The sequence below is a fragment of the Scardinius erythrophthalmus genome (genome assembly GCF_964197995.2).
Source record: "Scardinius erythrophthalmus genome assembly, chromosome: 25".
Lineage (NCBI taxonomy): Eukaryota > Metazoa > Chordata > Actinopteri > Cypriniformes > Leuciscidae > Scardinius > Scardinius erythrophthalmus.
In genome coordinates, this window is record NC_138245.1 from 29,589,073 (window position 1) to 29,605,117 (window position 16,045).

At 36.5% G+C, this 16,045-nt stretch overlaps 2 protein-coding genes across 8 annotated transcripts in view; both read left to right on the forward strand.

The window, feature by feature from the left end:
- The first annotated feature begins 5,708 nt into the window (after positions 1–5,708).
- On the forward strand, positions 5,709–12,279 carry park7 (parkinson protein 7). Its single transcript, XM_081357519.1, has 6 exons — positions 5,709–5,904; positions 7,192–7,293; positions 7,685–7,744; positions 8,009–8,078; positions 11,219–11,305; positions 11,814–12,279. The coding sequence occupies exons 1-6, from the start codon at positions 5,815–5,817 to the stop codon at positions 11,972–11,974; spliced, it is 570 nt and encodes a 189-aa protein (XP_081213645.1). The 5' UTR covers positions 5,709–5,814; the 3' UTR covers positions 11,975–12,279.
- Positions 12,280–12,565: 286 nt separating this feature from the next.
- The window catches only part of kcnab2a (potassium voltage-gated channel subfamily A regulatory beta subunit 2a), a gene marked incomplete at its 5' end in the record, with an annotated part of 107,602 nt that continues 104,122 nt past the window's right edge, over positions 12,566–16,045 (forward strand). For 5 of the 7 annotated variants that reach the window (XM_081357512.1, XM_081357515.1, XM_081357511.1 and 2 more), the window contains one exon: positions 12,583–12,762. Of the gene's footprint in view, positions 12,763–16,045 lie in introns of all 7 variants that reach the window. The other 2 variants (XM_081357516.1, XM_081357513.1) reach the window with 2 other exon arrangements.

The following is a 16,045-nucleotide window of genomic DNA, read 5'->3' on the forward strand; positions in this document are numbered from 1 at the left end:
AACATTTTCTAAGCTGACAACCTGGCTAGAACACATGTTGAGGGGTTAAATATTAATACTGGATAGTGTCCGACAAAGTTTTAATATCAGTTTTGGCCTCCTGACTATAAATGGGTCTGGTATTAATAAACCAGGATTAGGACTTAGTTCAATTAGGACATTTAAGTAGCTTTTATAATTGTACCTTAGAAAACATTACTGGTGTGCATCTTGCGACAAAACAATGGCAGTGACATATTTTAAGATATGCCAGTGTTACTTTCAGTTAAACATGCATTTTAGTCTGCTTGAGACTAGGCTTAAACCTTGCCTGTGAAACTGAGGGATAGCACCTCATATTTATATGCATTTTATGTTAGCAGTCTGTTACACTGCCATACACATTTCATTGAGTTACAGTAGGCTACATTACAAGCGATCAGAATTTCATCTTACTTTTTGGCCATATTAATATCAGCATAAGCACCAAATTGCATATTTTTGCTCAGTTTTGGCCTCTGAATAAAGCTAAGCTGAGTTTCATATTCTCCTCCTGTATCATATGAGCCACAAAAGTTAAATATGATATTCTCAACAATGTCTTAGAAGTGTGATCAATAGCAATGAACGTTTTAGCTTATTGACGTGGATGGAAAAGCTCAGATAGTGAAGTCTGAAGAATTTGCTGTTTGTATTGAGATCTCATGTCATACTGAGTTTATCTGAGCTCTTTTCGAGACTCCAGAGAAGAGATCAGGTGTTTTTCTCAGGAGGCCAAACTGAAGCCAAATTTTAAATTTCACTAGAGAAACGATTAAGACATTAAAAAAAGATCTCATTTGCATTTCCCTAGCTGTAAATTTTTCAATAAAACTTTTTTAATGAAGTGACAAATCACAGAAACGTTCCTGGCGACTTATAGATATGTACTCTTGTGCAATTAGTGGCATGTTCTCCCCGTAGCTGTGGATTATCCCACTCACTATTGCCCCTAAAAATCAATAGAAAATCATTAAATAGGTGCTCAAGCAAAAGCCCTGGCATATTCTACACCTCAAGCTGTCTGAACCGGAGGGCCACGTTTGTGAAGATAAGCCGAGGATGGGCTCAGCTGGTGGGCACCAGCGTCAGCCGCTCCACACTCTAATAATCCCCGTATTTGTTACACCCACCTCGGAGCGCTGGCCCCCATATAGGGCCCTGCTTCAGGTCTGCATGTCATCAGCGTGCTGTGTTTGAAGATAGGCCCTGTGTGTTATTATGAGCTAATGAAAGCAAAAGGAGAGTGGAACCTTCAAATCCCACCGGGAGTATTACAGTCTACAGGCCGCGCACGTATCTCCGTGCACCCATGGCCTGGGAGCAGCACATGCATTTGAAATCATGTCGTGTGTGTGTGTGTGTCAGAAAGACATATTAACATATATGCATGGGACGGACAACTGACAACTGTGATGCCACGTTTTAATGCAATGCAATGCACTTTATCTGAACTTACTTGGACTCAAAGCTCTTAACGGTAAATGGCAATGAATTTGTCACAATGTCACAAATTAGTCAAATTCTTTTAGACTGACAATATCTGGATTGTTCATTATGATTACTGCAAATTTAATCATTCACCTGGTAGATATGACAGAAAAGTTTGCAGTGTTTGTAAGTCAATCATCACTAATAAAAAAAATCAATGACATATACCTCAAGAAGTAATGATGTAACATTTGTGCGTAAAAATGTTACCAAATCACATTTTATTGTCTGGTGTCTGTGCAGACCTCAACATCCTTAAATGAAAAGCCTATAGGATTAAAAATGGTTTAATATTACATTTTTTAACTTTGAAGCATTTGTGTTATGCATGATTCCTCAAATCGAGCCAGAACACCAGAAAACCATTTGTGCAGAAATGCCCTGGTAACCAGCCAGTACACAATCATTATGGTTGCATTGAGTAAATAAATATATTTTTTTAAATATGTGTTTAGGTTGGGATGAGAAAATATGTTAAGAAAATGTAAATATGTACTCATGTACTGTATATACATGCACCTGGGCCATTAGGATGTGCATGGATGCCCAAGCATTGGTTGCAATGAGTAAAAAATGTTCAGGAAAATGAGTGAGCTATTTTGACCTGTAAATATGAACATGTAAATATGTACTTATGATATGCAATTGAAAAGTTACATGCACTTTAGCAGCCTGAGATACAGTACAGCACTTGTCAAGCTAACATTGTGTGTATTCCTCCACCGTCTGATGCAGATGTCACACAGGTCTGTCTCCTATAGAAGCACGGTCTTCTTGTGCATGCTCACCCCTCTGGAATAAATAAATAAATAAATAAAAAGGCAAAAAAGAAAGTGTTTATTTTCATGTTTACACCGTTTCATATTCACAGGGCTGGTAACAGGATTACTCAGTGACAAACAAGAATTTGTGGGATTCCCTGACTTCTTGCATCTGTTGGTTGCCTTCTTTAAAGGAAGAAAAAATCCTCAGTATTAAAGAATCCCCAGTGGGAACATTCCAGAAGCCCCTGAGGTTTGAGCGGGAACCTCTGCGCAGCGTTAGATAAAGCTTCAGTCTGCAGAGGGTCTGGCAGATAATAAAGCATGTTCCTTTAATTGCACGAAGGGCCCTTACGCTCCTGCGTCAGTCAGACGATCTCATCGCAGATGAGTAGGAACGTATCAGACCGCTATATCAGAAGGGAATCAGAAGAGCTGTGTTTGCTGCCAAACCCAGATGAAAGGCCCAGCACACTTGTTCTCATCCCTTGTTCTACAGTAAATGTGTTTTGCATTACTCCTCTTAAGCTGTGTGTTTGTGGGACATGACTCTGGGAGGTTTTCGAGAGTGCCAGCGACGCACCATTTTGAGCTTCCTCGACTTCTTCCTGAAGTCCACACACACGGCTAACTGGAACCAGACTGTGTGTGGAAGTTTTAATCTGCTCACATTTCCTTTCCGCTCCTTGCCTGAACCTCGATTGAAAAGTTGCGTCTTTGCAGCCTGATGACATGCTTGTTGAGTTGTAAATCAGAGAAGAGAAAAGCAGAGTTGTTTAAACAGATTATGCGTTAAACTAAAAGTCAACATTAAACTGGCTCTATTTGCTTTCTAAATATGTGTTCTTGGACTTTACTGCACGATTCATATGCTTGTGATGCCAAAGTCTGAAGAGACTTTCCTTTTCTGCTGACATCACCATGGCCTCTATATGTTTTTGGTTTCTGTCCTGTGCAATTTAATATTTGATCCTCTCTTTTTTCACTTGCTGACCAACACAGAACGTTTTTTAGCATTAGTGCCACCATAATGAAGAGCAAAGTATGATTAGGTGTTTAATTGATATTTTAGATGACTGTATTTCATCCTTCCCCTGCTGCCACAGAGACTAATGGGAAATGTAGTTTTGTTGCAAAAGCCTGTCGTGTTGTAAATAAAATCACTCTGACATGAATTTGAATTTCAAAACTTTCTCTCCAGTCCATATTTTGAAAACAAGAATTGGCAAATTATCACTGAAACACACTTTTGAATAGTTATTGAAACATAAACATATGGTTCAAAAGTTTGGGGTCAGTTGGATTTTTTAATGTATTTGAAAGAAATCTCGCCAAGGCTGCATTCATTTGATCAAAAACAGTAATATTGTGAAATATTATAACAATTTAAAATAACAACTTTCTATTTTAATATATTTTGAAATGTAATTTATTCCTGTATTCAAAGCTAGCATTACTCCAGTCTTCAGTCACATGATCCTTCTGCTGATGCTGATTTGCTGCTCAAGAATTTTTTTTATATAGCCTATATATAATATTCAATAATATTTTTAAGGTTAAAAAGAACAGCATTTATTTGAAACAGAAATCTTTTGTAACATTATAAATGTCTTTACTGTCACTTTTGAACAATTTAATGCGTCCTTGCTGAATAAAAGCATAAAAAACTCGACCGGTATATGAGGAGCCAGTCGTAACAGATGTCATTTACATATAGAAATCTTACCTGTAAAATCAGAGAGATTGAAAGTAGTCATGGACACTAAATTAAGACTGTTTTGGTACAATAACCCTTATTTATTTTCAGGGAGAACAATTAAACTCCAAACCCAGCATAAGCACGCATAACTCTGCTAGGCCTGTTTTACAAGGCGACAGCAGAAGCTGTGTTGAGTCCAAACTCAAGGATGTTCTCTTTTGTCTTGAGAATGTGTCAGTGCATCTTAACCAGCGCGAGCGGCTGCCAGCAGAGAGTATGTTGAGGATTGTGCACAGATGGTTCAGCGGGAGACTCCACATCGCCAGTGTTTCAAAGCCTAATCCCTCAGGATACCAGGGTCACCTGCTTTACAAACAACTTTAATTGCCATTTTGTATTTACAGCACAGGCACACTATACACTTCTTGGGTAAAGAGCTGGGGAAATAATTAAATAAAGAGGGAAAATAAGCTAGTGCTACTATGTAGGGTGAGCTCAGTTGATCCCAGTTGCATATGCTGGTAATCACCACTGCCTGCTGGATTTGCACACAGGCACGCAACAAACAGGCCTCAGCCAGGACCCTGCGCAGTGTGTGTCCTTCTGACTGATGCGTTATATATCACGGTCCAAATATGGAATCTCCAGATGCTTTTTCTGTATCAGCTTGAGACTTGTACTTCCTTTAGGCCTATGTCTTTTTAGGGTGTAGGATTTAGATAATTTTGCACTGGGCGTTGGAGCAGTCCAACCTTCATCTACATCTCATTAAAATCAACACATTCATGATACAATTATTTTGGAATTATTGGAAATTTGCATCTGGTGTCAACATTTTTGTTGCACATAGCTGATGATGACGCTGAATGCAGTTACAAATACAATGGTCTATAGCGTCCTCTAGTGGCTCAAGAGCTGCATTTCTCCAAAAAATACATGCACTGGCTTTTAACAGTGATGTTTTACCATTTTAAAAGCAAATAACATTTACTTATGTTACTTTAAGTTTAAATAAATAAACAAATATTAAAGGGATGGTTTACGGCACCCAAAGACTTCATGGCATTTTTTCCCATACTAAGTCATTGGGTGCTGTAAACTGTCTGGTTACCAACATTATACAAAGTAGGCTATATTTTTTTGTGGTTAGCAGAAGAAAGAAATTCAGACAGGTTTGAAACAACTTGAGGGTGAGTTAGTAATGACAAATGTTAAATTGTGGTTGAACTAACCCTTTAACCCAAGTGAAACTCTTCAAATATAACATTACTGTGGATATAGTCCCCTGTTGTTAAAAAGTTAAGAATATCCACCTCTATATTTTTTTTCCCAGGAGATCCAAACAGATATAAAATACACAAGGAACCCTTTTGTTCAGGTACTATCTGTCGTTATTGTTCTAGTTTTCCTTCCATAACTGAAAATATATCTGACAGTGAACACTACAGGGTATATTTAGGTTAATGGGCCTACATTTTCATCCATCTCTATGGTGACTTTTTCTAATAAAATTGATTTTCATCCCTCAGATAATGACACAGTCTGTAGTATTTTGTAATAATTACTCTTTTATTGTAAAATAAAAATAAATAAAGCTTTTTTTTCTTTGTGATTTAATACGCATGATTCTATTTTGACAATAATACAAAGTACACGATTAAACGTAAGAATATAATAAATGAATGCACTAACTGTATATTCAAGAGGAATATAAGATGACTTTTATTTTGCCTGGTAGTTCCCCACAAGGAACTAGACCCGGAAACACATTTTATAATAAATGTGTGATACGTGAGTGGGGTTATATTGCATTGCAGACAGACACAGGCCCTCGGACTCAAAGCAATGGCCGGTAAAAGAGCTCTAGTGATTCTGGCGAAGGGAGCGGAGGAGATGGAGACGGTGATCCCAGTGGATGTCATGCGCAGAGCGGGGGTCTGTACAACACACACAGACACACACACACACACACACACACACACACACACACACACACACACACACACACACACTCACATGTTATATTGAGTGCCACTGAATGCATGTCTGTGGGCATCTAGTTATATATTATGCATGCTCTTCATTTTTGCGGTGTTCTTTGTTAAGTGAATGCAGTGATCAGGTGTTTCTTTTTTGCATGGATGTTGCTCATGTGCAACTGTATTATGGTCACACACACACACACACACACACACACACACACACACACACACACACACACACACACACACACACACACACACACACACACACACACACACTGCTGCCAGACTCTGAGCTGCCACTGTGTAAATGCCAAAGTTTGCAGAGAGTCAGCTGGACTGTGACATTATTACATAATCAGATTTTATAAGTTCTTTTTTGGTAGAAGGTGAAACTTTATGCAAGGAATGCATTACATTGATCAAGAGTGACAGTAAAGACTTTTGTTATGTTAGAAAAGATTTATTTCACTATTTTTTAAAAACGATGCTGTTCTTTTGAACTTTTTCAAGAATCCTGGAAAAACGTATCATAGTTTGCATGTTAAACATAATGATGTTGAAAATTCAGCTTTGATCACAGGATTAAATTACATTTTAAACACTATTTATGTATATATAGTATGTGTGTAGTGTGTGTTTGTGTGTGTATATATATATATATATATATATATATATATATATATATATATATATATATATATATATATATATATATATATGAAGAGTTCAGATGCAAAAGCCTCTAAGTGCCATCTGAAATTGATGATAATTTTTTATCAAGCTCATAAATTTAAGTTCAGCAATTTCACTTAAATGGCAATGAAAATTACCTATTAATTGTCATTTAAGTGAAATTACTGAACTTAAATATACAAGCTTGATAAAAATGATCATTCTAAAAGAAAATTTCAGATGGCACTTAGAGGCTTTTGCATCTGAACTCTTCATATGTGTGTGTGTGTGTGTGTGTGTGTGTGTGTGTGCGCGCAATTTTAATAATGATATATCCTGTAAAAGTAAGTCCTGTAAACTTGCATGTTATATTATAACAAAAAAAAAAGTTTCACATTAGTTTCAAATGTAAAAATATACTGATTAAGAAAAGCTGAAACATAAAATCTCTTAATTATACATCATTCAATCTTAAACAAGTTTCACAATTAGGTTTGGCTTTAGATGTATGATTTTGTCAAATGCCAACTATTACACAGATATGTCCCTCATCTCTCACACACAGATTGCTGTTACTGTGGCAGGTCTGGCGGGTAAAGAGCCAGTGCAATGCAGCCGTGAGGTCATGATCTGTCCCGACTCCAGTCTGGAGGACGCCCGCAAACAGGTTCGGCTTTAGCTTGGTCCCCATAACTTCAAAGTTGTCTAGAGATCATCATAAGTAGCTGCTGTTCTTCTGAATTCAATATCAGTCTGAATCTCAATTCTTCTGTGAACTGATTTGGGCTGAATGAAGATGAAGATGAAGATGAAGATAGAGGGGAATGGAGTGTTGTCTCCATCTACTGGATAAATAATGCATTGCCAGTAAAACCATACCACTGGTTACCATTCAAATTTAATTTAAATTGTTATAACTCGATTTAAACTAGACTTTCTTAAAACATTTTCAGTTTAACCTTGACATGTACAAATGCACATCAGCTGTATAACAATCTTGATAATGAAAACGTTCCTGGTTTTTCGCCGAATGCAGATGCATGTCATTTTTCTGACAGGGTCCATATGATGTCGTGCTTCTGCCTGGAGGTTTGCTTGGAGCTCAGAACCTTTCTGAGGTACAAATACATTTTAATTACGTGTATTTAACAGTTGAACGGATTCCATAGGAGAGTTTTACGCCATGCACATCTTGCATAACATTATGCCGTGTCCCTCAAATAAATACAAAACATCTTTGAGTCATCTGCCGAGGTTAGAAACGCGGACGTATTGTGAAATGCAAACATTGCATAATCATGTAAATTCAAGAGGTGTTGTGACAGTGTGACAGTGATTTCAGTAATGCATGTTATGTGTGTGTGTGTGCGCGTGTTTTGTAGTCTCCTGCTGTGAAAGAGGTGTTGAAGGACCAGGAGGGCAGGAAGGGTCTGATCGCTGCAATCTGTGCAGGTAATCTTCACATCGTGACCTCTGTGCGCACATTAACCTTTCCCTGAATTAACATCATTTATTTCAACTGTTTCAGTGCTGCTCCATTATGCAAAATGTTGGGAAGAGAAGTCGTATATTACCCTTTCCCTCCAGTGTGAATTTCCCTGAGGGCCTTTGCCCCCGTTTGTACACCTGAACCGTCTGGATAATTTCTGGAAGATTTCTGTGCCACATATCTATGTCAATATGATGCTCACAGCTCAGTGGATTATAATTATGACTGCCGATCTGTAAAACTAAAAATCTGAAATACAAATTATGAGGATAATGAGTTGTAATAATTGGCAGTATTAAGCACGTCCATCTTCATTTGGAAGCGTATTGAACACCGAGACGTGTGCTATCGGCTGTTCAAGGGCTTGTGAAGGACGTGCTGAATGAGGACAGTGAGCCCATGTGGCCGTAGAGAGCGCAGGAGAGTGGAAGGCGTCCCAGAAAACGGCAGATGTCCCTAAAGAGATCTGTACTGAAGAGGAAACGGCTTCTTTTAGTGCCGTTGAATACCTTTAAAACGGAGTCTATATATTCGGGAATTCAGAATGCATGATTACATTGTCAAGATTAAATTAGCAGACACAATTTCTCTGGTAATTACACTGTCTAATTTAAAATCTGCATCCAAGTTTTTTAGCTTCAGTCCATCTCTGTAACCTTTATATGCTGAATGCAAGTGTACTCCTAATAGTTGACAAACTAAACTTCTATATTACACACACACACACACACACACACACACACACACACACACACACACACACACACACACACACACACACACGTATCCACATAAATTATTGTTATATGTTGGGAACAATATAAAATCAGATCCAAAGCACGCACATCCACAGCAAAGCAATATGTTGCTCAAATTGGGTGCTCAACAAGGAAATTAATAAAAAAAAGAAAAAAAATCGGCACACCGCTAATCCAAAAATATGAAAAATGTAATGATAGACTCACACATAGGTGGTAACGTTTCGGGCACGTAGGCTCTTCGTCCTTTTTTAGATTTTATATTTTGGGAACAAAAATATATTATGTTGCAATGCCATAATTGCCCAGTGTTTTTTTTTTTTCTTCATTTTTTTTCATTTGATATATATATATCAAATGAATTTTTTTATTATATATATATATATACAGTACCAGTCAAAAGTTTGGAAACGTTACTATTTTTAATGTTTTTGAAAGGAGTCACTTATGCTCATCAAGCCTGCAGTAAAAAAACAAAAAACAAAAACAAAACAGTAATATTATGAAATATTATTACAATTTAAAATAATGGTTGTCTTTTTTAATATATTTTAAAATGTAATTTATTTTTGTGATGCAAAGCTGAATTTTCATCAGCAAGTACTCCAGTCTTTGGTGTCTTATGATCCTTCAGAAATCATTCTAATATGATGATTTGATACTCAGTTATTATCAATGATGGAAACAGTTGTGCTGTTTAATATATTTTTTTGGAATACTTTTTTTCAGGATTCATTGATGAGTAAAACGTTAACAGCATTTATTCATAAAAACAGCATTTATTCAAAATAAAAACATTTCTAACAATATAAATCGTTACCATCACCTTTTATCAATTTAACGCATCCTTGTTGAATTAAAGTACTAATTTCTTAAAAAAAATATATAGTTATTGTTCCCAAACTTTTGAACGGTAGTGTATATTGTTACAAAAGATTTCTATTCTAAATAAATACAGTTCTTTTTAACTTTTTATTCATCAAATAATCCTGAAAAAAGTATCTCGGGTTATAAAAAAAATATTAAGCAGCACAACTGTTTCCAACATTGATCATAAATCATCATATTAGAATGATTTCTGAAGGATCATAAGACACCAAAGACTGGAGTACGTGCTGATGAAAATTCAGCTTTGCATCACAAAAATAAATTACATTTTAAAGTATATTAAAAAAGAGAACCATTATTTTAAATTGCAATAATATTTCATAATATTACTGTTTTTTTTTTTTACTGCAGGCTTGATGAGCGTAAGAGACTTCTTTCAAAAACATTAAAAATAGTAACGTTTCCAAACTTTTGACTGGTACTGTATATATATATATATATATATATATATATATATATATATATATATATATATATATATATATATATATATATATATATATATATATATATATATATATATATATTCCATTTTAAATTTAAAGTTTTAGTGATTTTGTTTTTGCCATTTATATTATTTTTTATAATATGTCTATTCTAAGTTTTTATTTTTTATTTTTTTGTTTTTAGGTATATTATATAGTACTTAAAGTTCAATATACAGTATACTGCCTTGACACCTAGCTAATTTAAAATAACTTTATTTTTTATTTATTTAATTTTATTAATGTTTAGTTAATAGTTGTTTTATTTCAAGTAATGAAAAGGATTTTTACAGCTCTGGTTTTAGCTTTAGTTAACGATAATAACCCTGAACGTGCCCTGTCGTGACATTTTGCAAGCAAGCTTGACTATTCAAATGCAGTATGTTCCATGTAGTGAGGCTTTGATAGCCTTTGAGACTGTGATTGGGACATAAAGGTCTATTATACCTGCCTGTCTTTTATTTCCTTTTGTGCACTGAACTTCTGACAAGCAAGACCTGTAACAGTAGATGCCAGGGTCAGATCGGTCAGCAGACGTCCTGCCAGAGAAAGTGTAATCACTAGACCACACTGGGCGTCTGCCAAAGTGCACAATCAATAGTTAAGAGCTCTCTTTTCATTAATGTTCAGATGAGCTTAGTGCACAGTCAGGGCTGCAAATTCGGCTGTTGTTATTTTTAGACCCTATTTTTACTTCCTTCCGTTCGTTCTTCCAATGCGGATTGCAGAATTAGATGGAAATTGTATACCTGGTTAATTTTGGATAATAATATTTTGATGTTTGGCTGACGGTGGTATGATGAACACCATGTTAAAGTCACTTTGCCCCTCACAGGCACTGAATCATGACTTCAGCCTGATTTTCAGACTTCAGCAACACCACAAAAAATATTATTTCCTTCATTATTTCCTACTTTTAAGAGAAAACAGTAGTGTTTATCTAACTTTATATCATTTTTTGACCTGTTGCAGGCCCGACGGCACTTTTGGCTCACGGTATTGCATATGGCAGCACAGTTACCACTCATCCAGGTGCCAAGGACAAGATGATGGCTGGAGGTAATGCCTCTATGTATACCTAGTCATTTTCTCACAAGCATTGATGTCAGTGATGGAAACGTGCATACTTGAAAGGCATGTCATGGAAAAGATCACAAGATCAACATCCAACAGAGGGTGCTGTAGGGAACCGCACAATGACAAGTGTTGGAAAATTATAAGTAAATTAACAATGTCAGTGTTTGGAAAGGAATTTTACCATGTCTTAATGCATAATATGCACTGTTCACATATTACTGGAAATGTAAGGGCAAACTGTTTATTGCATTGTGATATGTATATAATATTATGTAGGCTACTGCATAATCTATAAATGATGTTGGTCATCCGGGATTTCTGTGCATACTTAATACAGTGCACAGTTTACAAACTATGTTCAATGTAAAAGTAGTATGGCATCTCATGCAGACAAACAGCCAAAGTATTTTGCAGCAGGAGAACAAAGTTTGTACTTGTAGACTGTGGTGATATCTTTAGCCATATGAATTATTTTGTGTTCTTCTTCTAGATCATTATAAATATTCAGAGGCTCGAGTTCAGAAGGATGGAAACGTGATCACCAGCAGAGGGCCAGGCACCAGCTTTGAGTTTGCCTTGACTATAGTGGAGGAGCTCATGGGTGCAGACGTCGCTGCCCAAGTCAAAGCCCCGCTCATCTTGAAAGACTAATCATCAGACTGTGAAGATCCGCACTGATTAAAGTTGCATTTACAATTGTGCTGCTCTGCCAATATGAAAGGGAGTTTAATTTAATTGGCTTAGGATGTGATTTTTTCCCCCTGATGCATAGAAATATGAATATTTAATGAAATTACTTAAATATATTTGAAGAGAATTAATGCAGACTGGCCATAGATTATCTAGATGGCAATTAAAGTAAAATAGTTTTTTTTTTGCAGCTTTCTGTAAGATTCCTAGTTTTCTTGCTTTGCACTTTGTAAACTTCTGTACCAGAATAAAGGATAGTGCATTAATGAAGTCTCAACTTCTACATTTAACATTAATAGAGCTATGTTGCTTGTTAAAATCTTGAGTGTTTTGACGCCACAACAGCTCAGATATATATGTGTGTGTGTGTGCATTTTTAAAAAATCAATTAAAATATTGAATCTATTCGTCTTTAATGCACCGCATAGTTTGAGGATAGTGTATTGATCAGGCCTTCATAACTATTGGTCGCTTGTAACATATTTCCAGTGACGTACTGCAAGGCCAACCAATGAACCGCCGCTGTCTTGTCGCGGTGCGTCTCAACCAGCCAATAGGAGCGTCCCTGCGCAGCGCGAGTGTTTCTTTTGTAGCGCGTGGCGAGATTGTGAAAGCGGCAAAAAAAAAGTCATTCGTTGCAGCTTGACCAACGTCACTCTGAACGAACACGCGACATCCCATAAAAAGCAGTTTTTAAAGGTGAATATCGAAAAAACGGCACATTTAAGGAACCCTTATCCCTCTGCAAGGTAAGAATAAGATATGATATCCATGTTTAACGTCTGTTATGCAAGAAAAATCACGACCAGATACTTTTTTGCTGCGGTAAATCGCTGAATATTTCATATAATGACGTTAAACTGCCGTTATCTATGTAACTTATATGAGGACTTTATGTCAGGCTACAGCTTATAAAGTTCGGAAATGATACTTTCTGTTGTAGTCTATTTTACTATTCGCCTTCTATTTAGCTGGTTTATCGTCTCAGAAAGGTTTGATTTTGATTTTGATGAACAGCATCTGGATCTGCGGGAGTCAGCATCTGCTTCCATATAGCCTAATAATAATAACTAAAAACATTCCAGATTTTTGTTTGCCATCTTTTAAATGTGATTTATACTCGAAGTAGAAATGGGTTTTGTAGAATATCCTTCGCATCACCCTTTACCAGTATTCATCATGGTTGCTATGGTTTACTCTAAAACCCCCTTTTTACTGTTACTACTGTAAAACATGATAACGTTACAGCTTACTTAGACGGTGAAAGAACATTTCATTTAGTTTATTATTAATGTTTGATGACATTGGCTAATACCAAGTTAGTTTAATTAAAATAACAAACACTGTGTTATGGTATTTTGGTAGAAATTATAGTTATCATGGTACTTTATTTGGATGAGGGAACTGCCTTAGAAAACATTATGCACATTAACCATTTACATTACATTTATACATTTGCCAGCTTTTATACAAAGTGACTTAGATTACATTCAAGGATGCATGCCTTCCCTAGGAATCGAACCAATGACATTGGTGTCTAACGCTACTGTTTTGAACTATAGGAATGCATTCAAGGATATTGAGGAGTGTTTTGCACATTTGCTGACGTGATATACCTGGATTTGTTTTAGCAGACTTGAATTAATCTGTCTGAAATGCACTCAAGAGGCGTTCACACTGACAGAGATTTGCAGCAACCGAGCAGACATCAATAATTTTCAGTGAGAATTAAGAATTTGCAATAAGGGTTCTGGAGACATTATCGACACTAGTGATGTGACAGTTATGCAAATGCAAACTTTATGCTAATGAGCAGCCAACATAATCTAGCAATGCCTGATGCAGTTGGATACTGCTGTGAAATAGGAATGCATACTAAAAGATTGCAAACGCTCACACAGCAAGAATGTCTTCACTCTCATTGGTAGTTGCTGGGACAAGATGCTCTGCATTTTGACAATTTGCATAAAAAATACTTTTCCTCGCGTTTCTGGATTCAGCCACATCCTGTCTGCAATAGTTGCTCATATACTGCTAGAAGCTCTCTTTTAAAGGGGTGGTATAATGTCCTATTCACAAAATGTAAAATAAGACTTTGATGTCCCCAGAGTGTGTATGTGAAGTTTTAGCTCAAAATACTTCGCAGATATTTTTATCTAGCATGTCAAAATTGTCACTTTTTGAGGGTGAGCAAAAACGCACCGTTTTTGTGTCTGTCCCTTTAAATGCAAATGAGCTGCTGCTCCCGGCACAGGGGGCGGAGCTACAACTGCTTGTGTCCTTTTAAGTTTCAAAAACTTTTAGCCTTTTATGTTCAAACCGGAGTCAGAAAATGATGGAGAGACTCAAGAAGAAGTGACAACATGTAGAAGCAACAGGACATTTCTGAATGGTTAGTTGGTGAATTTATGTAGCTTATGTCAAATCTTCTAGTCATTGATTAGCATATTCTGTCTTGATAATCTATAAATCGTGTTCCGGGGGCGGGGTTTATGTAAATTTTAGGGTTAGTGATGTCACTAACCAGGAGGAATGTCGTGTAGTCTCTACCAGCCGTTTGTTGTAGTCCTTAAAAAGCTAATTTTAAAAAGAAAATATCTCCCTTTGCTTTGTACTTTGAGCATTGTAACTTTGCAGATGTTGTTTATGCTCAAACAGCAACATTACACACTAACTAAAGTTTGAAAAGTGAAATCATAAAGTGAATGTGTTCTGGTTATTTTGTTGCTGGCAGTGTAGTGTGAAAATGGTCTTTACACAGGATGGATGAATATAATTAGAAGTTATAATTTAACTTTTTTTAAGTTGCTACAATAGAATGCTGTATAAAGTTAGAACATTCTCACTTTTTTTTTTTATTTAATGGTCAAAAATACAGCAATCAGTCCAAACTGTTTGGCAGGTGGAGAAATGCACTTGCTCTGTCAAAAAAATATTTAAAACTGGCTTCCCCTGCTTTCACACTTCAGCTGGTCTGCAGTTATTTGAGACCGCCCCTCAAGCCACATGTGAATGTGCTTTTCTCAACTCGAGTGCAGGAACAGGAAGGTGAAAGAGGTAAAGAGACAAGAGTTCTCCTCACAGGCTGCATGAAAGTGCATTTTTTTTTTTTTTTTTTTTTTTTTTTTTGCGGGCCTCTGCTCCGTTCCACTGCAGCGCTGCAAACCAGTGTATAAATAGAAACCACTGTCTTACTCATCTTTTAACAAGCTGCATTTGGGACTAGAGTACTGCCAGGAGTCATCCAAACAAAAGAGTAACATTGCACACCAATCCAGCACAAAGATTATTGCTGGTACCACAGTGTGTGTGATATATAATAGCTTGCATAGTTGCCATAGTTGAGGATTGCCCTTGAAAAATGCTAGATGGAGGCATTGTAATAATGTGAATTCATCTAGAAAAGATGGACATTTAATTCCACATCTCTTCCTCAAAGATATTTCTGGAATATTAGCATATTTTGCGGCACATTTTCCTGCTTGAGTAGCTGTACAGTACAGAGCTGGCGGCTAGACTCTGGCAAAGAGTGGCGCTATTAGCCAGACTGAGTCATTCATTGGTTCAGCAATGCAATTATGGGAGCATTTACTGACTTCCCTGATTGGATCTTCCCTGTTAACCATATCCGTTGGTTAGGACGAGGCCAGCACTTAAAAGGATAAGTGTCATACTCACCCTTGTTGTTCCAAACCTGTATGAATTTCTGTCTCCTGCTGAACACAAAAGAATTTTTGAAGAATGTTGGAAACCAAACAGTTGATTTCCATAGTATTATTTTCTCCATACTATGTGAGTAAATGAGTGAATTTAGGCTTTCCTGTAGCTCAAACAGTAGAGCATTGGTGCTTGCAATGCCAAGGTCATGGGATCGATTCCCAGGGAAAGCAAGAACTGATAAGAATGTAAATGTGTACCTTGAAATACAATGTAAGTCACTTTGGATAAAAGCATCTGCCAAATGTAAAAAATGATAGAATTTTCAGTTTTGGGTGAACTATCCCTTTAAGGCTCATTCACATCAAGGATGAT